This window comes from Punica granatum, chromosome 2 (assembly GCF_007655135.1).
Source record: "Punica granatum isolate Tunisia-2019 chromosome 2, ASM765513v2, whole genome shotgun sequence".
NCBI lineage: Eukaryota > Viridiplantae > Streptophyta > Magnoliopsida > Myrtales > Lythraceae > Punica > Punica granatum.
In genome coordinates, this window is record NC_045128.1 from 28,465,740 (window position 1) to 28,489,389 (window position 23,650).

Genomic DNA, 23,650 nt, shown 5'->3' on the forward strand with positions numbered 1-23,650 from the left:
AGCTACAACTATTCGAAATAGACAAGAGTAGATCCATCTTTTGTTATTATTTGAGAAAGTATGTGTTGAGGGAAGTTTGATGTATGTGGCCTTTGTTAGAAGTAAGACATGTTGTTTGTGTTTGAAGTATGACCTCTATTTGTAATAGTGTAATTGTTTCAGGAAGTTGCAACTGTTAATGTTTGTTGCAGTTATCAATGAAGAAAACTTGATTATCCTTGTTTGAAGTTGTAATATTTGTTGATTTTGCTGTAGTTACCAACATAATTGAGTGTCAAGAACCAAATCCAACATAGCATCATCTTGTTCAGAGAACAAAGAATCAATTAGAATAACTAGTGAAAAAGCAGAAATGACCATAACCAAAAGGGCAACAATAATGTACAAAATTAAACTTCTAATATACCAGTAACAGGTATTTCAACCATTTTATATGGCACATGTTGTGCACAAATCATTGGTCCATATACCAAAAGCCAAAATGCGGACCAAATATACTATTCCCTAATATACCAAAAGGCTAAAGGTTTCCAAATACACAATTGTTCTCCCATACCCAATATACCAAAAGCTATACTACTCAGAAAAAACTAATTTGTGCACTTCTTTCTAAAATCCATATTGCAGCTTGAATTCCAATTGCTTCGAGCCAAGTCTAAGCCCTATCTGACTTCTTTCCTTATAATGAGACAGTGCCAGCTAACTAAATACAACAATAACCAAAGATGTTTCAAATGCATATGAGTTCAGCATCAAACCTTCTTATTTCCAATTTGTTGAGTCTAAGATCTTGGTCCAGTTTCCTGAGTCTGAGAGGATTCCATGTTATCACTTATGGTCCGAGAATTTGAGGTTGGGTTAGTAGCACTTCCAACAGATTTCTTGGCTCTCTTCTTTCTCTGCATAATAAATAAAGTGAAGTCAGTCTCCACAGCATCAAACAAGTTTGACAGAGTAGTGATTGTATGACCTTCTCTTGTGTTAAAAGTGATTGTGGGCCAGATAATTGAGTCTGAGTGGGTTGGGTGGGGGCAACTGAGGCTGAGTTTGTAGTTGTTCCAGCAGCACATTTTGCTTGTTTCTGCTTGATAGTTGTGCCCTTGCATGTTCTTATGTTATGGCCTCCTTGACCACACTTTCCACATACTATGGCCTTGTGCTTCATCTTTGCCTTGTATGGGTTCTTTGGCTCATCATTGTCCTTTTTCCTATGTTTCTTAGGACGACCACCACCCTCTTGTAATGAGGAGGTAAAACAGGTTCTAAGCCTTGCTTATCTCACTGCTCTTGCCCCACTGGTTGAATATAAGAGGCATAAATACTTTCTCATGTCTCCTTGGAATAGCAGGGATGCACTAGTTGCTCAGGCTCGATATTATTTTTGCCCATAGCAGCCACTGCATGCTAGCATGGGATTCCACATAAATCCCATTCTTTGCATGAGCAAGCAGCCTTCTTCAAATCAACCACATGCTTCTCACCACTCATATGGATATGTTGCACCTGATAGATTGATTGATCTCCATCACCAGCCCATATAGGATGCCAGTAGGTGCTATCCTTCTTGGCTTTCTCAAGCTTTGATTGAGCCGTAAGTGTGATTGGACCCTTGTACTTGGCTATCAAGTCTCTACTGTCATTCATCTTTCTCATAATATATGTCCTAATTTCCTCCAACATAGTAATGACAGGTTTCCATCTATACTTCACAATTGCAGAGTTGAATTGCTCTAACATGTTGTTCAACAGACTTTGGTTTTTAGTGAAGGACGTAAAACCTGTTCTTGACCATGATTTTGGCTCCAGTTTACTGAGGTAGGACCATGCATCCTGATTAATTTCCTTCATCTTTTCAAGATGCTTTTGTAACTCGGGCATAGTCCTTGACTTGGCAAAAGCCCAAAACTTATTCTTCAACTCTTTGTTTTTCGAGTTGCACAAATTTGCCTTCAAATACTTTGCACAAAACCTATGAACAAATTCGCCTTCAAATACTTTGCACAAAACCTATGAGATGCTCTTGGAGCCAACTCTTGGATTGCTGGCAAAAGCCCCTGCAAGTAAAATAAAAGCTATCATGCTACACAAGTAAATATCAAATTAAGTAACATAATGCAAAAGAACAATTACTACCTTTTGCATATTTGAAATAAATTCCCAGCCATGGATCATATGATCTCCTATGTCTAAAAATAGTCTAGTTAAAAACTAACTCCAGTTATCCTTTGTCTCTTATTCCACTATAGCGTAGGCTATGACATAAAATGAATGATTTCCATCTTGTGTCACTGCCACAAGTAACTGGCCTCCATAGTATCCCTTCAAATGACAGCAATTCAAACCTATCAAAGGCCTACAACCAGCTAGGAAACCTCTCTTCATTGCATCAAAGCATATATAGATTCTTCCAAAAGTTGGAGGAAATGATAGGTCTGGTCTTTCAACCCCAAGCCCGCATACTGAACTAAGATTGCTTCTTCTGAGCTCTGCGCAATAATCCTAAAGTTTGCATATTGTTCTTTCTTTGACCCTTCAACTATTTCTCTAGCAACATGTAAGGCTCTATAAATCTTCTTCTCACACACCTGAATGTAAAAAGTTTCAACCAAATACCGATGGCCATGTCTGGCAGTCATTTCAGGGTGGCTTCTCAACATCTCCACTAACTTGTTTGCTACTCACTTCCTATCTGCTAGTGGGATTTTCAACTTCCTTGAAAAAGCATGGTTGGGGTTAAAGGTCTTTATTTGGTAACCTCCAAAGGGTTCTGACCAGCTGCAGAATACTTCCCATGGACAGCCCTTGTCAAATATGAACTTGCATCTCTTCTTGTCATTTTTCTTCTTTTTAACTGGCTTCCCAAGTGCAATGTTATAGTCTTTTACAGCTATCTTGAACAATTTCAGAGTCGGAGATATCATTTCCAACTCTAAATGCACCTGACCATAAGGTGCATTTTGGTTGAATACAAGAGGTTTCCTCTCATCCTTTTCACCTTCACTACCTTTTAAACTTTCTAGCTCTTCAGAGTGGTACTCAAGCTGATCAAAGAAGGAATCACCAGCTTCTTTCCTTGCAACATCAGTTGTGTCACCTTCTTGTACATGCTCAAGACTTATATTCCCATTATATGACCTCTACTTTAGTTTTTTTTTTTCCAAGAAGATCCTGTATTGCTTGTATCTACTTCAAAAACACCTCATTTATTTGCATTGTTTTCTGTCCTTTCAACTGGAACATCAAAATACGGATCAATGCTCTCCAATGCATCATACAAAGATGTATCATCATTCTCAGTTTCTTCATCATCACTAGACTTACCCCCTTGCATCATTTTGATCATCAGATTTACCCATTGCATCATCTTTATCATCATACCTACCCACAACATCATTTTGATCACCACAGTTAGCCCTTGCCACTTTCGCCCCACCATTAGGAGTATCTTCTAAGTCGTGGACAAAATAAAACTCAAACTCATTCACAATTCCAGTAGTAGCAACAACATACAGTTTTCTCACATCATCGTCTGTTTTAAGAACTATTAATCCATCTTCTAATGCAAACCCATGTTGCAACCAATAAAGCCTATTGTACTTTTTATACCCGTGCTTTTCAAATAGTTCCTGGATAACTGGAATTGATACTTTATCAATGTCCATTGAGTACCATGCGTCAACCTATCCCTCAACTTATTGTAACTAGGCTTCAAGAATAAATTTGCCCCCATGATGAAATATTAAGGTGTACAGATCTTCCATGTGACCAAAAGCTAAAAAAAATCAATATTTTAAAGATAACTACAACAACAGGGGATAAGCAAAGAACATGGGACTACAATAAAGCTGCACTTTCTACTGTTCCAAGGGGTCAAAACTACCATTCATCAGTAGCAAAAGGGCATCTTGACTAACCTTCTCACCACTCGAGGTGGTCCAACGTTCACGTGACACGAATTGCCCCTATCGATTTCACCACTCTTTAATTGTCTTCAGAGTTGCTGCTGGAAATTTCTGCAAGATAGGGCTCAAATGGGGGGATGACGAGATTTACAGTAAGTTAAGGGAGGGAAAAGAGGAAACGCATCGTTTGGTCATGTGGGGAGGGAAATTATGGTTTGAAATATGAAATTGAGGGCAAGACATCCAAACGATGTCATTTTTTTGTTTGGGAATAAAAAAAGGAATTTCTGAACGGTCATTAGCCAAGCATGGGCTTACATTTCGAATTTCTGTGACGACATGGGCGGCCTGTTAACGACGGGACTAATTTGTCTGACGTAATGATCTTTCAAGGATTGATTTGTCTGCAAAATTCTTTGGAGGACCAAATTGCTGGTAATGTGATCTTTAGAGGACCAAATTGACTGTTTTCTCAAAGTTTTACTGTCTAACATGATTCTAACTATACAATACCAATCAAACATCAATTTTTGAGGTTCTTATATATTTGAATTAGTCTACCGAAAATAATTCAGTGATTAAATTGTCAAGGCTTTGTTTGGGAACTCTACTCCATTTCAATTGTAAATAATTATATTTATTTGGGGTTATAATGATTGTATTGTTGAATTATAAAAAAAAAGTGGGAGAAATAATGAATAGTTGAGAGAAAGTAATGATTGTATTGAATTGTATAAAAAAGTAATGGATAATTGGGAAAATTTAGTATTAAAAATTAAATTGAATTGTTAAAAATTAAAGAAAAAAGAAAAAGTTATAATCGTGTTATTTAATTGAAAATAAGTGGAGTTAAGTAGAATAGTGTTAAAAAAACCTCCAAAACCAAACATGCCCTAAATTAGTGAATCAATTTTCTTGACAAATTATAGTATACTAGTTGGAAAAAAAAAGCACAAAAAACTCTAATAAGCAGCATCGAATTCAAAAGCTCCTAATTGATTCTTAGGTTGTGGACGATTAAGTGACACGTTGATCCTCGCACATTGTGTGATAATTTTTCATCTTTTTTCACAAAATAGATAATCAGCAAGTGTTACTTAAGGCTTCGTTTGGGAGTGTAGTGGCGGCTGAATAAGTGTTTCAGTTATAGAGTTTTAAGCAAAAGCAACGTTTGTTGAATTCTTTCAAAACTATAGTTTGACTAATTACTATAGTTGAAAACGTGATTTTCTCAAGCAGTTTGATATGTGCTTATAAAAACTATCTTTGCTTATTCATTATTTTTATCATTAATTTTAATTTCAACAGTTTTATATTGTTATTTTCCAAACGCTTTAGTTTATTCTAAAATCAACACTTTTGTTTCAACAACAACACTCCCAAACCAAGCTTTAAAAATGAATATAGATAAAAATAATCTATATTGAAAACGATAGCCACATAAGTAAAACCTTGATCACAATAGACAAACACGTACTCTAAACATATAAAGCGAACAATATGCTTATAGAGAGATCTTAATCTTGTAATATGTATAAGTGCTTAGGAAAAAAAGTATAGCGAATAGAGGACGATAGATAAAACGAAGTTTGTCGGGTATTTATAGAGAATTTAACACATTGAACTCGAAGCATATCATGTATTTCGATGAGTTCTTTTTGAATATTAAAGAAACTTTTAATTTTTCAAAAACAATTTATTATATATTATTACATGCAAATAATTTAGACAAATTTTTAATATTCGTTGAATATAATACCACGAAAATATAGTACACATTAAAAATAAAAAGATCAATTCACGTGGAGCTCAGGATTATAAAATGGAGTGATTCGAGCAATTGAAGATATTTTACCGGGAGCCGAGGGTTCTCAATAGAGCTCCACGATTGTGCTCTTCCACTTTTATGTATTATATATGGATTTAGATTTTAAACCATTTTTTTATATAAAATGCTTTGTATTCTATTTTTATTGATCTTGGCTCATTTTAGGGGGGAAAACTTAATTAATAGTATGCGATGAAGGTGACTTTTACGTAATATATATGTTTGCAAGTTCAGAGGCAAAGTTTATTTGGCAAAAAAAAAAAAAAAGGTTTGGAGGCAAAGCTTCGATCCAAATTTAAATAGTGGTACCACATTGATTCAATCACCAGGATCTATCTTATAATACGTGATCATCGGTACGTAATGGCTCAACGCACTCAAATTCATTATTTGGACTAAATCGTGGAACAAGAAAGCTATTGTTTCGCTACTTTCATAACCGTTGGTTCCATTTTGTATGCCATTGAATTGAATATGTGCGAATAGATTCGTGAAATTTTTATTTTTCTAATTTTTATTTTCTTCCAGAAGGAATACAATTTTGTAAATGTATCCATGCTTTGATTGGAAAGTTGTAACTGTTGAAACAATCCTGTATCTAATCTAAATACTGACCTATATCCGAGCCAGACATCCTTTTAACATTCTGTTTTGAGGATACTCTATCGTCCCCCGGGTTATCTGCTAAGACTATGCCCCGGGGGGGTCTCTCCCTGAGGGCTGTGGCGTCTCTGTTCCCCAGCTCCCCCTTGGGAAGAGAGTCTCTAAACTGAATCCCATCACTGCCACATAAACGCTATATCATTTAGAGGCACATTCAACAAAAAGAGAGACTAGCATTGAATATAGTCTAAGCAGCAAAACCTTATTTCACTTGCCTGTCATGACAAACGTTGTAGATATATATATAGAGATAATCCGGCGCACTAGAAGCCAAATTCACTAACAGAATGATTTTAATGTGTTTGATTTTAAAGTTAAGTAAAATCGAGTTTTGATTTTAATTGGGTTGTAATGATTATATTGTTGAATTATGAAAAAAAAATATGAAAAATAATAAATAGTTAAGAAAAATGTGATAATTGTATAATGATATTGTTGTTGAATTGTTGAAAATGTAATGAATTGTTAAAAAAATTTAATATTAAAAATTGAATTGAGTATAATTGAATTGTATATAAATATATATATGGGGCTCACCTTTTTGAATTGAAAGAGTTGATTTTTGTTGTGTAGTGAATAGAGTTAAAAGTTATAGTAAAAATCTTAAAATCAGACCCTAAAACCAAACGGGGTATTAAGTTCAAATTAATGCCACATTTTGACATACTACATCCTATTTGGTCGGCTACAATGAGGTGTCAACTTGATCATTCCATCTACTTCAATTATTCCCTGATCCGTATTGCAGCCTCCAACATCTGAGCTTGGATGGCACAAAACATAGCGCCTTCGAAGCAGGGATAGAGGGTTCTCTGACAGACGTGTTTCACAGCTTGGACTGCGGCGGAGGACTAGGTGATTCTCTGGACCATTTGGGAGGGATTATTCGGTATTCTTTCTTCGGCTCTTCTGCCTTTGTTTCGTCGCCCTCATCTTCTTCTAATACGTCTTTTGAGAACGCGCTGGGATTTGCTTTAATGCAGCTCTGCAGAGCAACAAATGGATTCACGCAATCTGATCCCTGAAATATAGAAGAAAAGATCAGGTGGTGTTTGACTGATAAATTGTGCATAACTAATAAGCATTCCCCGAGAAAAAGCCACTAAAACCAAACAAAATGCCATGTAGATGGATATTCAGCTTCTTTGCTAAGTTCAGCGGATTATCTCAATCTATTAAGCGGGACAATTTTCAGTATATAGCAGGTCAAAACATGGTCTATATAACCTAAAAGCAGAAGCCTTTATATCAGGGGATGTTTTCATTTAATTGTTACAACACGCATATATCATCACCTTTTGCCAATATTTGGCCAAAAAATTTCATACGCTTCTTCTATGGCAGATATCAACCAAAACTCCCTAATAACATCAAATAATCAGAAACAGTGATCGCAAACGAAAACACGAGCTCATTTGCAGCTTTTGCTGGAGAAGCCATTATCATACAGCAATTTACTAACATAACAGACAAGGTTACCTTTTCTTCTTTAGTACTTTTCATGAAACACAGGAAGGCCTCCGAGAACTGGGTCCCACAGGGGCCGCCTCGCAGGTCAGCTATGCAAGGGCATTCCAGTGCCTTCTCTGCCTTTGCGTCAAGGGACTGAAAAAGGTACAAAGAGGTCAGCTTCATTGATATCTCGTTATTGCACAGAAATGGTAAAAGCCTTGGATCAACGAACCTCAGCCTCCTCATCACCATAAGCTGCAGCTTCTGTGTACATGAAATAGATATTGTCATGTGTGGAGCTTTTCAAATGAAGAATAAGAAGAATGCACCAATTCAACTTAATGCAATAAGGGTCTTAGATCTAGAGCATTATGTTCTGAGTCCGAGGTGATTCATTCATTCTATCATCAATATTCCCCGGCCCAAGTAAATTATGTTATTGAGCTCACAGATTTGAGTGTCCTAACAGTCAAATATACATTGTAGTAGAAAGCTCTCAGTATTTGGCCGAAACATGTAGATGTTGATTTGATAAAGTTCCTTACATTGTCAGGAACAGAGATTGTTGAAATCTATAATTTTCCTACCTTAAACACAAACATAGGCAATTAACTGAAGGCATAGACCATAAGGACTCCATCTTTTGGTAGTTAGAAGTCTTACTGACTAATGATTTACGATTCTTCAGATTATTTCCAACAGAAGGCAATTAGGATGGTGGCTTCCAAGTTCGACAAAAACAGCCAGTTACCGAAGCATCCAAGGCTTGAACTAAGGCCACTTCTTTGTAAAATCTCTGCAGGTTAAACCACTACCATTCCAGCAAAAATCCATGAAGACCTATAAAGTACAAGTAATGCTTCAAAGCAGACCTGGCATTTTATTTGGTGTTGGGGGGGGATCCGGTGTAGACCCGAAAGCACAGTGTAGCATTACTTGCAAGTAACACGAGCACCAGACTTCCAGATCAGAAGAGCAAGATAGGTCCCTCTAAGAAACCTGGCTAGTTTTCTGTTTACTTTCTTTGAGAAACAAGCTTTGAATCGAGTCCTCTTCTTTTCCAATCTTTCACAAGAAGAAAGAAATCCCTACATTGCAATCAATCGCACTTTCACTGAGTTTTCCTAGTCATCCCAGAAACAGAAAGCAAAACCACGAAAGGTTTCACCATTTGAACGATTCGAGACTCCGTATTCTTTCTATAACTTCCCTCGAAAATGTGATTGAAACAGTCACATTTTCTCCCAGAAAGTCAATCGGCACAAAGCATTGACACTGAAAATACCAAAATTCAGCAGCTCATAAACCTCTCACAAAAAATAACCAAATCAACAAATAAACTAAATAAATTGCAACCCATAGGTTTAAAAAAAAATTAAAAAAAAAAGGGGACTGAGATGAGCGATGGCCCTCAAGATTCTCAACTCAAACAATAGGATACGATAGGATAGTTCCGAAGAGGCAGCGGGAGAGAAAGATGCCCGGACAAAAATGGCGGTCCAGGCACTGACCTGCAAGGATGGAATCCATGAAAGGAGCGGGGGCGGCTGCGGCTGGTTGCTGAGAATTCTGAATTGTTTCTTCGCCGGCTGCTGCCTCGCTTTGAGCTTGACCCATCTCGAAATTCCTCGACCAATGACTTTGTAAAGTCGTAATCTTTCGACTGAAAGGAATCACAAAGCCTCAAAATCTGTCAGTGAAAATCAATTTAGAGCTGACGCTGCTCGCTGTTCTTGGAATGCCCCGGCCGCCACTGAAGGTCCGATCTTGACCTTGAAGGTGGACTTATCGCCGGCAGCAATAGCAGGAATGAAGAGGAGAAAGGGAGGGAGGAAAGGAGGGAGTTGAAGAACTTCTTGGGCCTAAGCCCATGATCTCTCAGATATTTAACATTCAGTCCTTGTACTTTACATATCTCTTGCATTTAGGTCCTTATTATAAGATTGAAAACTCCTCACTAGGCTGCAAAAAAGACATCGAGAATTGATATACCATCGAGATCCATGGTGATTTCTCAGTATCTTAAAGAAAAGAAGGCACCTCTTGCCGAAGCGTGCCACAAACCTGCTTAGAGCTGTTACTCGCCTTAGTAGCCTTTGCACCTCCCTTAAGTTCTGAGGCGGTGCCATTTCATGGATGGCCTTGATCTTGCCAGGGGTTAGCTTCAATACCTCGTTCGTCTACTAGGAATTCTAGAAAATGCCGAAGGCGCACTTGGAAGGATTTAGCTTCATACAATAATTACTCCCTAAGGATATCGAAGCACTCTTGCAATTCATTGATTAGTTCCGGAGCTTTCTTGCTTTCGACTATCATGTCACTAACATGTACTTCCATGCTTCTCTCTATTTGCTTTGTGAATAATCAGTTCACGCGAGTCTTTGATATGTTACTCCAACATTTTTTAGTCCAAAGACATGACTTTGTAGCAGAATGTCCCATATCCATTATGAATGAAGTTTTTCTTCATCATCGGAATGCATTTGGATTTGATTACATCTAAAATAGGCGTCCATGAACGATAAGAGTCTGTTCCCCACGATGGCATCTACTAACTGGTCTATACGTGGGAGAGGAAAACTATCGTTTGGGCAAGCTTGATTGAGGTCTATGAAGCCCACACACATGCGCCAACACTCGTTAGCAGTCTTGACTAGCAAGGTTATCATAATCGCGAATTCTACCTAGAATCGATCGAGGGTTGTGCAATCGTGAATCGTAAAATTCTGCCTGTAATTAAAAAAAAAAAACATATACAGATATATACGATTCTGAGATTCGAATCGGGATTCAGCCACGATTTCTACTTTCCCGATTCATGCCATGGAATCGTTTCTAGCCACCCCTTGAATTTACTATTCGAATTACGATTCTAACAACCATGTTGACTAGTACTACATTTGACAACTATATGGGAAACAGGACTTCTCCAATGGCATGGTCCGTGAGTAGCTTTCCTACATGAGCCATGGTTTCTTCTTCTCTTTCCCTGGAGGAGCTTCTCTTTTTTTGCTACAACCTGGGTTTTCCCTGTAGCAGGTGATACCGATGGCCGAGGACTGTTGAAGTTACGGCTTGTAAAGCATTTAGGTTGGGTCGTTCGAGTATTGCATTATACACTAAGGAGATTTTGACTACCATGAATTCGACCAAAATAGATTTGTCGCGGGGGGGTTCCCCTTCTACCAGCGGCAAGTGAATTGTTCCTTGGACATTCATCACGTCACTGGAGAAGCTTATTGGAGGCGTTCTTATGGGTTTTAGGCAACCAGCCATCTGTCAAGCCTAGTCTTTTGTGCGCGTCATAGAATCACGCATATGCTGAACTCCCTGTATCTACCATCACATGTTTACCTTCGTAATTTGCAGGACCGACAGTAATCACCAGTGCATCGTCATATGGGGTAGAGCGGTGTCTGCGGAGTCATTGTGTGCGATAAAAGGTATCGTTTCTACTTAATTACTTTTTTCGATGTGTACCATGGTATCCAGAAGCCCAATAAGGTCTGACTAATCAAGTCAAGAGATCGAGCATTAAAGGTTATTCTCTCCCCCAACAAGTGCGCTTCTCGGGTTCGAACTTATATTCTCCTCCTTACGGGGATAAACTGCTTACCACTCAAGCAATACTTCTATTGGTTCTACTTAATTACTTTCGATCTCTCATTTTATTACGTCAGTACGTGCATTGATCTTGGCGTATGCTTTTCTAAACGCAGAGGATATCCCGCCAAAAGAGGTTCCCGACAATGGTATCTATGATTCCTACAAAACTTGATTTTTTTTCTCTGCTTGTTTTTTCTTGTGGCTTGAGTGTATGGTTGGATCAAAACTTTTTTTTTTTTTTTACATACCTTGTGAGTGGGACTCTCAATCTTCTTTTACGTGGTAACATTCTTATGCGATATGACTATGATCTCCGTGAAAGTGGCAATATTTCTTATTGTCTCATTTTTCGGGGATTGTCCTCATGGGAGGCGTGTTTAGATCCTTCTAGTTGTGGATTTTCAAAAGTATTTGCTGTCTTAAGTCGTTTAAGGGTGTGTATTCGTCGAATCTTCCCGAGGGGGGGGGGGGGGGGGGGGGGTAATCTCTTTTGTTTCTAATCCTCAACTTTTGCTAGTCCTTCAATTTCATGTCTTTCTTTTATTTTTGATGATTTCTAGGCTTCCAACGTGGGTTTTTACTGTTGATGCCTCTTTCGCTTCATAGTGTTGTTATGCCATCTCCAACATTTCTGTCATGTCCTTGGGAGGCTTCTTATACGATAAATAGCTAAATCTCAAAGTTCTGAATTCGTTAGCGAGCGTGTGCATTGCCAAGTATTGCTCAACACCTGATCTGTTCCACCCATCTCTCTACTCGGCAATACAGAGATGGGGGGATAGAGCGAGGGATGGAGGGCTTCCTCTATGGCCACCACCCACTAATTGAATACTAAGGTTACGATTGATTCGATGGAATAGAATTGATGCATAATAAAATAGATAATGATTAGAATTAAGAGGGAATAAAATTGAAATTTTAATCAAATACATTTTGTTTAGTTAGACATAATAGAAAAATGACGAAAATTGGGAATACATCATAAATAAAATAAAAAGACATATACCTCTCAAATATTAAAATAATATATTAAATTTTAATTTTTTTTTAAAAGAAAACAGATGTTCACTGTTCATCTTTTTAGTTCAAGAAAATTAACAGTGCTCATGAGCTAGCTCTGGCTCTCGAGCCATCTAGGGCTCGCGAGCCTCACGGTGCGTTTACGTTGGGCTCGCGAACCTATTCCGGGGGTCGCGAGCCCTCGATCACGACGAACCCAAGCTCGTGAACACGGGAGCTTGGGTTGCTTAGGAGGTCAGATCTAGGGCTTGCGAACCATGGGTTTGTGTGGTGGAGTGGTGACGACGACGGCAACGATGGACGGGTGGCGAAGAGTGGTGATGACGACGGATGGGCGACGGTGGCAGCGGAGGGTATTTTTGACTTTTCACATCTATTCATGATGGACAATAGCTATTACCCGTGGACACGAGATGAATGGGCATTTCAAGTCAATTCTTGATGGGAGGGTCGATTCGGAATGGCTATTTCGGATTCGAATGTTCTCAAACAATGGAATATATGTTCCGCACAGAATACATAGGAAGGGGAATGGTTGTTAACCTTAACCAAACATGCCTTAAAACATATGAGATAGGAAACTCTCAAGTACAACTCCGAGGAAAGAAATTGACCAACCGATTCCGACCGAAGGGGAGGGGGTGGGCCGAGGACCAGCATCGCCAGACTGCCCCTTACCAAGTTGAACTTTTTTTTCCACACTCAAAATTCTTTTCTCTAAGTTTCAATTTTTTAAAATTTTTTTGAAATTAAAAAGTATGAATTGAAAAGCCACTTAAGCAGAATTTACCCATTGAAGTTTAGTCAACAACAACATCAATGAAAACAAGGGGTGAGTGTCCTATTTTGAAAGTAAAAGATATCGTTGTTCATTTTTAAAATTATAGTGTATAAAAGAGGTTGTAATACAGTGATATACGTTTTTACTCGATAAATAAGAAATTTCAAGTTCTATACTTATTGGGATTAACTGTATTCTTTTATTAGTTATCATAATTCTTATTTTATTGTAATAGGTTTTCGAATCTTCTTTGTAAAAAAAAAAGTGTGATTGGATTTTAACAAGAAGAAATGTAGGACACGTGACTTGCACGTGAGTCAATAATCCGACCCGAACAAACTTGACCCGGACAAGCCCATCGTATTGCCTTACGCAGTTCGTTTGTTGCTTCTCCTTCTCGTCCTTTGCAAAACTTTCTCCGAGAAGGAAGAGAGTGGGAGGAGGAGGAAGTGTTGAGAAGTAGAAGAAGGCGACCTCCGATGGGGAGCTCAGCACCACCAGCTCAAATCCCTACGAGCTTCGGCCACGAGCTGAGGGCCTGCCTCCGCTGCCGCCTCGTCAAGACCTACGATCAGGTCCGCGTCCGCCTCCTCTCTGTCTGCTTCTTCCCACTTGTTAGGGTTTTTCATCCGCTGATCTTCCTCTTGATTTTCTCTGTTTTGGTTACTGTACCTCCCCCGCGCAGTTCAGAGAAAATGGCTGCGAGAACTGCCCCTTCTTTAAGATGGACGAAGACCCCGAGCGCATTGTCGATTGCACCACCCCCAATTTCAATGGGTACCCTTTTCCTCCGAGGCAACCTTTTTCGTCTTCTTGCCTGCTCCCTGATCAAGATTTCGTTGAACATTGAGTCACTTAAAACATACTTGCGCGCCTGAGGATAGTATGGAGGTTTTCTGATTCAAATTGGGGGACAGCCTGGTAGGACAGTTGAAGATGGTGCCAGTTGGTTCTTGATGTTGTGCTTCAAGTTAAGTTTTTTTCGGGGCCGTGGCATTTTAGTTTGATGTTCCATTTTCTTGGATGATTTTCAGGATTATTTCTGTCATGGACCCTACTCGGAGTTGGGCTGCTCGGTGGCTGCGGATTGGTATGTTCTGCAAGCACAAGTTGTCTTTAGATTTCATTGCCGTCGTATTGTTTTGTCCTGGACGCGCTATGTGAATACTGTTGGAATTTCTTAAGGATTATCCGGATAACTAGAAGCTTATACAAGTAATCATCCATTACAATGTTTCTGAGGATTCTTATATATCAACTTGGTGGAATCAACAAAATCCATGGACTAAGTTTGATAGTCGATTCTGCTGGTTTTATTTGTTGGCAATCCATGACAGCTAAGACACCTAAGATATATTCCCTTAGAAAGTTATTTCTTTGAGTGAAGGTAGACATGGCGGGATTATCTATAGAACGGGCTTACCTGTTCTTTTGTGGGTCTTGGAATAGAATGGTGTCCTTTTGTTAGTATTCGCACCATCTAATGAGATAGGTGAAGAATAGAGGTTTGATATGAACGTACATAATTCATTTTTGAAACTAAACTTGAAGCTCAAGATGAACATCTCAGTTTTATGGCTTTCGCTCAACTCTCTTTTGCTTTTTCATGTTTTCTTTTATTTTCTATGCAATTCTATTTTCCTTATTTTTTCTTTGCAAGTGTAAATTTCTAGAGTTTGTAAACATTTGTGTGCGTCAGTATGTCTTCATAATTGTGAAATTAATGTTAATTCTTATGCAGGAAAATTTGTTCCAGGTGTTTACACCCTTGCAGTTTCAGAGGCACTTCCTGATGATTTGCAGGTATGTCATTCTCGTTCTGAAGTAGCAGATTTCTTCTTCCATGTGGGCCACTGTATGATATGTTGCTTACACTTTTATCTATGTCTACTGAAGTTTCCATACATTGTCCTGCAAAGTCCCAGTAGTTGTCAACTATTCAATCGCGGTATCATGCTGCTAAGAGAATGCTTTTGTTTAGAACAAGAAGCTCTTATGTGCCATTTCCATGTCAAACCACTGTGTCTGATGATGTCTTAGCTGATATCTTCTATTCTTTTCCTGTTGTTCTCTAGTGATGAGAGTACTCTGCAAATAGAAATGTCGAATTCAAATTCATCTCAAATTCAATGGCTGTTTTGAATCAACTGAGCCATCTATTAAGCTCATTTTAATGTCCGGTGGTTCTCTTTCAGGCCAAAGTATTTGTTTTCTTTAATACTTTGGTGCAGCTCTTTATATGAAAAAAGGAAGCAGTGGAAAGTGTTATTTCACTCTTCATACGTATATTTTGTCTACAGGATTGCTCATTTATAATCATATATGGAAGCTAAGCAATGCTCTGAATGATCTTGTGCTGATTATCACCTTCTCCCTTTTCTCTGAAATTCCTGCAGGCTTTGTGTGAGGAAGAGCGGGTGCAATATGCTCCTCCAAAACGAGTATGAAGTCTAGTCCTCGGGCATAAGATAGGCCGGAGAGATTGTCTTTGCCTAGAAACTACTTCTTCAGTGAGAAGAAGGGCTCACCGATTTTGTATCTATAAGTAGATCGAACTACTAACTTTTGAGAAGTATGGTCAAAATGGCTGCTCTGAGGTTCTTTTGGTCAATGTGGTCTGATATGATGGGATGACATTTTGATCGAAGGAGGCTAAAATGATAAAATGGAATTCTCAGACTGTGTCTACTAACAAGACTTGAGGGAAGCAATTTTGAATGCATACAATTGCGCCTTCCATTGCCGATACGCTGTGTTTTGTCTTTGAATCAGGTTAACGCGGGATACTTCTAAATGATAGCTTTTTATCTCGAGAAGATGGCATGTTTGGTACGATAGAATAATGATAAAGGAGCGTGAGATAAGATGGAAGTTTTTATGTTGTAAAAAGTTATGGAATAGGATTCTCCTTGGTGCCATCTTTACCTGATGGCTAATAAGAGAGTACCTTCGTATCGGACTGGAGGGTCCGTACGAAATCATCTGCCTTAGCCTAGCCACCCCATGGCTTCAGATGATATTTTATTTTTCTAGATCCTGAAAAGCCAAATATGAAGTTCACATTCCACTTTTTCTCTCACTGTTTTATTTATAAAATTTGAACAACCCGAGACTTTATTCTTAGGAGAACAACAAACAAGTAGTAAGCTTCTTAAATAACAATCGGCCGATTGTAACGGTCCGTTTGATTTCGCAATCTAATTTTAAAATTTTAATTATAATTTAGCTCTGTTCACTATACAATAAAAATTAACAACATAATAATTATTTTTTAAAAAAATTTTTAATTATTCAATTTAATTTTTAATAATAAATTCTATCAACTATTCTTTATTTTTTTTCACAATTCAACAATACAATAATTATTTTTTATAATTTTTTTTTATATTTTTTCTCATAATTCAACATCATAATAATTATAAATAAATAAAAATTTAAATTCAATTGAACTTAATTTTAAAATTAAATGCACTATAAAAGTTTTATCGGAGAAGGAAAAAAAGAGAGCATGTGCTGCGGTGTGATGCGGACAAGAAAGGCAACTCTGGGGCGCCCACGGGGATGGTTACTGCTAGTCTGGTCCTGCCCACCGGTTAAAGGGGACAAGACATGACAATTCTCCCCGGGGAACGAGTAAGTACGTCTACCCGGACAGAGGACGTTACTCCTTTGGCAGAGCAAAAACCGGGGTTGGGGGGGATGGAGGCGATGTGTGCGCATATTCTTTGTCACAGAACAATGTCGTCCACAGCATTTGACATCTGGTCCAACCAAACCCCGAGGCCCCATAAAAAGAAAAGAAAGGAGAGGAAAGGAAAGGAAAGGAAGTAAGAGAAAGATATCATCAAGCAAGCACGTGCGTGTGCGTGTGCGTGTGCGTGTGCGTGTGCGAGTGAGCGTGAGGGGGGTAGCTGGCTCCCTAGCTGGGCAAGTAAGGTAGGGAAAAATCTAAATCAAACTTAGACGGCGTTGGTAAGGCGTGCCGTGTGACCGGAGGGAGAGAGTAAAGTGAAAAGCCTCTGCTTGCTGTCGTTCGTTAACAATCATTCCTTTCTAGTTGCTTTACCAAACCATACCATACCAGCTCCTTCACCATCTCTCAAAACTCAAAAGGGAGTTCTCGCACGGCCTCGACCTACTGCCTCTTCATCTTTCTGGGGTTTTTTTGATCCCTGACCGGTACGAGATTTCAACCTTGTCGGCGCAGTTTCGATCTTGTCGCCCTTGTTTCTGTTTGTGCTGTTTTCCCCCTTGCTGGGTGGCCTTTTTTCTGATTAGAGTCGGAATCTTTCGCTTCTGGGCTGTGAAAATCGTGCAAGTTTGGTGGGATTTTCCTTTCGATTTTGTGGTTCCGATTATTGAGTGTTTTAGTGGCAAGCAAATGATGGTTGGGTTTTTATCGGTTTGAATTATTTGAAGGTCGTCCCTTTCGTTATCCGTCCCAAATCTGCTCTGCCCTGCCCTGCCCTGCCCTGCCCGTCAAGAACTTCCCAGTTTTCCCAGAAAAAAAAAACATATTTTGATAGCATCTTTTTCTTGTTATTCTCTTGGACATCTGCCCTTCTCGATGATTTTGGGTGTTCTTTCGTGTTTCTCGTATCAATTGCTTCGGCAACTAGGATCAGAACTGACAAAGTTATTTGGCGGATGGTTCTTTGTCGTTGCGAGAAAGAACCAATTGAATCTTTTAGTACCGTGCTTGACAATTTTTTCCGATTTGTCCTGTCCAGTGAGCAAATACTGCCGAGAGGATCCGTGACCAGAAATGGCGAACATAGAGATCGAGGGTATCCTGAAGGATCTCCCCAACGATGGGAGAGTCCCCAAGACCAAGATCGTGTGTACACTAGGCCCTGCGTCCCGGTCAGTTCCCATGCTGGAGAAGCTCCTCCGCGCTGGAATGAATGTTGCCCGGTTCAACTTCTCGCACGGGACCCATGAGTATCATCAGGAGACGCTCAACAACCTCAAGATTGCGATGCATAACACACAAATTCTTTCTGCTGTCATGCTCGATACCAAGGTCAATCTTCTTCCCCCCCCCCCCCCCCCAAACTTGATGTTGGATGTTTTTTTCATTATCTTTTTGTTGTATGTCAGTTGAGCTGTGAAATTGTTTTTGCTATGTTTTACCTATAATTAATTTTATCGATTCATGAGAAAGAAAACACGGTGCCCAACTGATTGATAAAGGCTTTTTATTTTTATTTTTGAGGTATTGATCGAATAAGTGTAAAGAGCTAGAAATTGGATCTCATATATTCGCAGTCTGGATCACCTGTAATATCGTTTCATGGAAGAAAAATTTGTAGTAATCTGGAGTTCAGGCCGAGGTGAAGAAGACGTAACCAATGGACTTACTCGATCACCTTTACTGTGCTTGTTCATAAGGAAAAAAAAAAAATCTGAGATAGACCAGAGCTTAGAAATCGATAGTTTGCATCAATTTCGGGCTGGAAAGTATCCTTCTATATCGGATTCAAGTCGTGTATACATGTATATGTGTATATATATAACATTTTTGTGAAAAAGATGCATAAAGCCTATTTGCTTCAGCACTTCACAAAGTAATTTACTCCCTCTCCATGCAGGGCCCCGAGATTCGGACTGGTTTCCTTAAGGATGGAAAGCCCATCCAGCTGAAGGAAGGCCAAGAAATCAGTGTTACCACTGATTACACTATCAAGGGCAGTGACGAAATGATCTCCATGAGCTACAAGAAGCTTGCTGTGGACCTGAAGCCTGGAAACACCATCTTATGTGCTGATGGAACCATCACCCTCACAGTCCTCTCCTGTGACCCAGCTGCTGGGACTGTCCAGTGCCGTTGCGAGAACACTGCGACACTTGGGGAGAGGAAGAATGTCAATCTCCCTGGTGTCGTGGTGGACCTCCCCACTCTGACCGAGAAGGACAAGGAAGATATTCTGCAATGGGGTGTCCCTAACGATATCGATATGATTGCGCTCTCATTTGTGCGCAAGGGCTCTGACCTTGTCAATGTTCGCAAGGTTCTTGGCCCTCATGCCAAGCGTATCCAATTGATGTCGAAGGTACGTTCAGCTTCCATGCAGCAGAGTTCCTTTAAGTTATAGGGCCACGGGTCTGCTTGTTTGAATACTATTGCTTGTATACTGGCATTTGTGAGACATATCCATGGTAGTTTTGCATCCTTTATTCTTTTTCATATGCGATTCTAGGTTATGTTCTTTATCCTTCTTATACCAACCAATTTGTTGGTTACACTTGGTAAAGGTTTACAAAATGCCAACTAACTCTTTCTGACTCGTCTGATAAAAGATCGAGAACCAGGAGGGTGTCATCAACTTCGATGAGATCCTGCGGGAGACTGACTCATACATGGTTGCTCGAGGAGACCTTGGGATGGAGATTCCTGTTGAGAAGATCTTCCTGGCCCAGAAGATGATGATATACAAATGCAACCTCGTGGGCAAGCCTGTGGTCACTGCAACCCAGATGCTTGAGTCGATGATCAAGTCTCCTAGGCCAACCCGTGCTGAGGCCACTGACGTGGCTAATGCAGTCCTTGATGGGACTGACTGTGTCATGCTGAGCGGAGAGAGCGCTGCTGGGGCTTACCCAGAGCTTGCTGTGAAGATCATGCGGAGGATCTGCATTGAGGCAGAGTCATCCCTCGATTATGGGGCCATCTTTAAGGAGATGATAAGGTCCACCCCGCTTCCAATGAGTCCCCTCGAGAGTCTGGCCTCCTCGGCTGTCCGAACGGCCAACAAGGCCAGGGCTAAGCTCATTGTGGTGCTGACACGTGGTGGCACCACTGCGAAGCTCGTCGCCAAGTACCGCCCTGCTGTCCCAATCCTATCCGTGGTGGTTCCCATCCTCACAACAGACTCGTTCGACTGGGCATGCAGCGATGAGAGCCCTGCCAGGCACAGTCTCGTGTACCGGGGCCTGATCCCGATCCTGGCTGAGGGTTCTGCCAAGGCCACTGATGCTGAATCCACTGAGGTCATCTTGGAAGCAGCCCTGAAGTCGGCCACTGAGAAAGGGCTCTGCAGCGCCGGGGACGCCGTTGTGGCACTTCACCGCATCGGGGCTGCCTCTGTCATCAAGATTTGCCTTGTGAAGTGATGCGGATTCCGCGGGAGTATGATGTGCAATTGATTTATGTTTTCATATGAAGTTAGTGCGGGGGGGCTGCTGTTCGTCTTGCCCATTTTGACATTATAGTACTTGAATTTGGATGTCCATTATCTCCTGTAATTAGGAGGTGTCTGTCTGTTTCAAAATAGCCATGGACCATGTGGCCCGAATATGACACTCCTCTTATCCTAATTCCTCAAGCTATGAATCCGACTTGGTACGCAATTACGAAGAACAGTCAGACGAGAAATACGAGTTTCCCGCTGATGGAATGTAAAAGCCAGCCTATCGAACGAGGCAAGCACAATCAACTCAATAATCTATTGTACTGAACGTTCCGTTTCAACTAGAAAGGCTTTGTTAGATAAATTCCTACATTTCTTTCTCTCTTTGAGACAGTTGGATTTTTGTGAACTTCATGGTAACCAGCCTATCTACCTATCTATATCTTCAGATTCATGTTCATGTGAGGAGACTGCTCGATTCCTTTGATAAAAGCTTTTCCACATAAGTTTTTCATTTATTTTCTTAGCTTGTGATTAACGTCTCTTCGAGTTCTCTATATCAATATGTATCATAAACTGGGTATAGACCCACGTTGCGTGGATATGCAGGGAGAGCGGCTAAATTATAATTTGTTCAATTTTTATCGAGAAAATTTTAAATTATGAAAACAGTTTATTCACAATGAGTGACATAATTTACTAAAATTCAAAGAATTTAGTGGGGAGAATTACCGAATGAAGTTCCCACGTTGCGCCATTTGAAATTTATGTTTATTAACTGTTGACTGAAAATATAATTTTGAAAAAACCCAAAATATAATTTATTACATTATATTTTGAGAATTATGTTTCGTGTTATATATGTTAACTAGTTGTGGAACAAATTCAGCGAAAAAAAAAACTAGTTGCGGAACAAGTGCGTTGCACGGGATAGCACGTGATATTTTTTTCCGCTAATTCATCATGTGTAGAATGTAGTCAATTAACAATATATTATAACATATATAAGATAATGTCTAATTAATTTCACGAATAAGATAAGAAAAAATTATATAAAAGAAAAAAAATCAATATAAATGTTGAAATCAAACAATGTCAAGATCATACATCAAAAATTAAAAAGATAAAAAATCACAGCATGATGAATTTTTGCTTTCAACATTTGTCAAGATTCATATGATTTTACATAGTTTCTTATATTAGTCACATGAATAAAATTGAAGAACCCAAAATTTCTATAAAGTTTATGTAGGAAAAAGTGAAAACTTAGAGGACACACTTTCGAGCACGTATGTAAAATTGAAGAATTCTAATAGTAGTAATATTTTTTAGTGTTGAATCAGTTATAATTTATGTGTGATACTTCTGTTATTTATAAATATAATATAGATAATAAAGCATATTTATATCTATAAAGAAAATATGAACTGATTTGTATTTTAAAAACCAAATATATATAATACACCATACCTACGAAAGTACAATTAAATTTAATTTTTGAAAAGCAAATTACATTATTTACTTTATCTAGATCTCCTCATATAATATTTATAATTTTAAAATTTTAAAAATTTAAAAATGACCAACCCCTTAAATCTATGTTTATATGTTTTCAAAAAAAATTAAGAAATTTGTTTTCTTAAAAAGCTTAAAAATTCGAGAAAATAATGTCTGGTCCCACAAATCGATATTTATATCTTTTAAAAGATTAAAAATTTTAAAAATATTTTTTTAAAAAAAGCTAAAAAATTGAGAAATAAAAAGAATCCCACAAATATATGTCTATATATTTTTAAAAATAAAATAACGAGAAATTTCATTTAAAAATGGAGCGTTCTTAAACCATTTGACCAGGCCCACCATGTTCATGTTTTCGTATATGTATATATATATATATATATATATATATAGATTATGCAATGTGATGTCTTTAAGTTAAAAGAAAATATTTTTTTATATCTTATATTAAAATAAAATAACTCCTTTTGGTTCGATAAAAAGAGAAATTTTGTCTAAGGCAAGGTTGTTGCTTATTTCTCGAAATAGATATTTCACTAGTCTATTTTTGGGTAAGAAATGATATAATTTCAAAAAGATTACCTACTCCCATCTAAAGTTTGATACTTTATTTTTAAGTTTTATTATTAGATTGAATTTTGTATACTAATCCTTTTAAATTACTTTTTAAAATTTAGGTGCTTATCTTGAGGAGTAAATAGTTTATAAAATTAAAGTAATATATAAAATATGCAATATCAAATATTAGTAGAAGCGATAAATTTATAATAATTTTTATAAGAAGCTAAAAAGATCGATATATTTACTATAAATAGATACATTAATTAGCACAAATATTTTTAAATAATAATTTTATATTAATAGTTAGATAATTTTTATTTTTGAGTCTATTGTAATATTAAAATATGGAAATGTAAAAGTTTTTAGACTTTGTAAATGTCTTTTTATATTTTCATGGAGTAATTAATTAGCTAGAGAATAAAATATACAAAAAAATGATGAGCTGGGGTTTGAGTTTTAAGCATACTAGTATTCTAACCCTACGTTGCACGGATTTGTATTATATATTATTTTCATAGGTATTGAAATTTTTTAGAAAATTGCCTTAAATTACATTGCAATTAAAATTTTTGAAGTTAAAAAAAACTCAAAATATAAATAAAAGACTTTCACTGACTCAAGATTTGGCAAAATTTCAAATTTCTTCATACTATACGTGTTTTTTTTTTTATTTCGTAGAAATTATTACAATTAATAATATGCATGTGAATATAGATTTTGAAAGTTTGAGAATTTTATAATTACTCTTCATTTGGTGAAAAAATTAATTTATTTTAATGAAACTCTATTAGTGAAACATTTCAACTTAATTATTATAACCAATAAAACCACTAAATAATATTTGAAACAAACTCGTCTAATGCATGGGGTAGAAATCTATTTAATGTAAGAGAAATGTAAAAAAAAAATCATAATTTAGAATTTTATTTAAGAAATGATACTAATCTATTATTGTATATCGTAAAAAAAGCTATCATTATATATATTACAATATTACCTATGCATTTACTAAATTCCCTAATCCTAAAGAATTTAGTCCTCATTCTAAAAGTAAATATATTATTAGATATTCATATAATATATATGATAACCTATTGATTACACATATAAAATTAAAGCAAATTATCAGTCACTGATTCTATGAACTTATGGACAAATAAAATTAAATATTTGAGATGAGCAAGTCAAA

General features: G+C 37.8%; 3 protein-coding genes and 1 long non-coding RNA gene across 5 annotated transcripts; 2 read left to right on the top strand and 2 right to left on the bottom strand.

Annotated features, from left to right (window-relative positions):
• Positions 1 to 362: 362 nt before the first annotated feature.
• On the bottom strand, positions 363 to 4,255 carry LOC116194482. Its single transcript, XR_004154445.1, has 3 exons — positions 3,915 to 4,255; positions 971 to 2,054; positions 363 to 899 (listed from the first exon to the last, which is right to left on the bottom strand). It is a non-coding gene; the product is annotated as an uncharacterized LOC116194482 (long non-coding RNA).
• A 2,676-nt stretch (positions 4,256 to 6,931) lies between these two features.
• On the bottom strand, positions 6,932 to 9,666 carry LOC116198003 (mitochondrial intermembrane space import and assembly protein 40 homolog). 2 transcript variants are annotated; one of them, XM_031528299.1, is made up of 5 exons: positions 9,357 to 9,666; positions 8,718 to 8,933; positions 8,078 to 8,109; positions 7,873 to 7,998; positions 6,932 to 7,414 (listed from the first exon to the last, which is right to left on the bottom strand). In XM_031528299.1, the coding sequence occupies exons 2-5, from the start codon at positions 8,776 to 8,778 to the stop codon at positions 7,220 to 7,222; spliced, it is 414 nt and encodes a 137-aa protein (XP_031384159.1). In that variant the 5' UTR covers positions 8,779 to 8,933; positions 9,357 to 9,666; the 3' UTR covers positions 6,932 to 7,219. The 2 variants fall into 2 exon arrangements, with proteins under 2 accessions (XP_031384159.1, XP_031384158.1); XM_031528298.1 differs by lacking the exon at positions 8,718 to 8,933 and having other exon boundaries at positions 9,357 to 9,664.
• A 3,970-nt stretch (positions 9,667 to 13,636) lies between these two features.
• Positions 13,637 to 15,998, top strand: LOC116195374 (transcription elongation factor SPT4 homolog 2-like). Its single transcript, XM_031524522.1, has 5 exons — positions 13,637 to 13,827; positions 13,938 to 14,029; positions 14,287 to 14,342; positions 14,994 to 15,055; positions 15,649 to 15,998. The coding sequence occupies exons 1-5, from the start codon at positions 13,732 to 13,734 to the stop codon at positions 15,697 to 15,699; spliced, it is 357 nt and encodes a 118-aa protein (XP_031380382.1). The 5' UTR covers positions 13,637 to 13,731; the 3' UTR covers positions 15,700 to 15,998.
• A 1,198-nt stretch (positions 15,999 to 17,196) lies between these two features.
• LOC116195373 (pyruvate kinase, cytosolic isozyme) lies at positions 17,197 to 20,612 on the top strand. The gene is made up of 4 exons (XM_031524521.1): positions 17,197 to 17,431; positions 17,983 to 18,275; positions 18,844 to 19,305; positions 19,553 to 20,612. The coding sequence occupies exons 2-4, from the start codon at positions 18,018 to 18,020 to the stop codon at positions 20,363 to 20,365; spliced, it is 1,533 nt and encodes a 510-aa protein (XP_031380381.1). The 5' UTR covers positions 17,197 to 17,431; positions 17,983 to 18,017; the 3' UTR covers positions 20,366 to 20,612.
• The last annotated feature ends 3,038 nt before the right edge of the window (positions 20,613 to 23,650 follow it).

Coding starts and splice junctions, on each gene's coding strand:
- LOC116198003 (XM_031528298.1), bottom strand. CDS start 9,462: ATGGGTCAAGCTCAAAGCGAGGCAGCAGCCGGCGAAGAAACAATTCAG. Junction 8,110..9,356: donor CATGGATTCCATCCTTGCAG/GTCAGTGCCTGG, acceptor TCATGTACACAG/AAGCTGCAGCTTATGGTGAT. Junction 7,999..8,077: donor ATGGTGATGAGGAGGCTGAG/GTTCGTTGATCC, acceptor TACCTTTTTCAG/TCCCTTGACGCAAAGGCAGA.
- LOC116195373 (XM_031524521.1), top strand. CDS start 18,018: ATGGCGAACATAGAGATCGAGGGTATCCTGAAGGATCTCCCCAACGAT. Junction 18,276..18,843: donor CTGTCATGCTCGATACCAAG/GTCAATCTTCTT, acceptor CTCTCCATGCAG/GGCCCCGAGATTCGGACTGG. Junction 19,306..19,552: donor GTATCCAATTGATGTCGAAG/GTACGTTCAGCT, acceptor GTCTGATAAAAG/ATCGAGAACCAGGAGGGTGT.
- LOC116195374 (XM_031524522.1), top strand. CDS start 13,732: ATGGGGAGCTCAGCACCACCAGCTCAAATCCCTACGAGCTTCGGCCAC. Junction 13,828..13,937: donor TCGTCAAGACCTACGATCAG/GTCCGCGTCCGC, acceptor TCCCCCGCGCAG/TTCAGAGAAAATGGCTGCGA. Junction 14,343..14,993: donor TGCTCGGTGGCTGCGGATTG/GTATGTTCTGCA, acceptor ATTCTTATGCAG/GAAAATTTGTTCCAGGTGTT.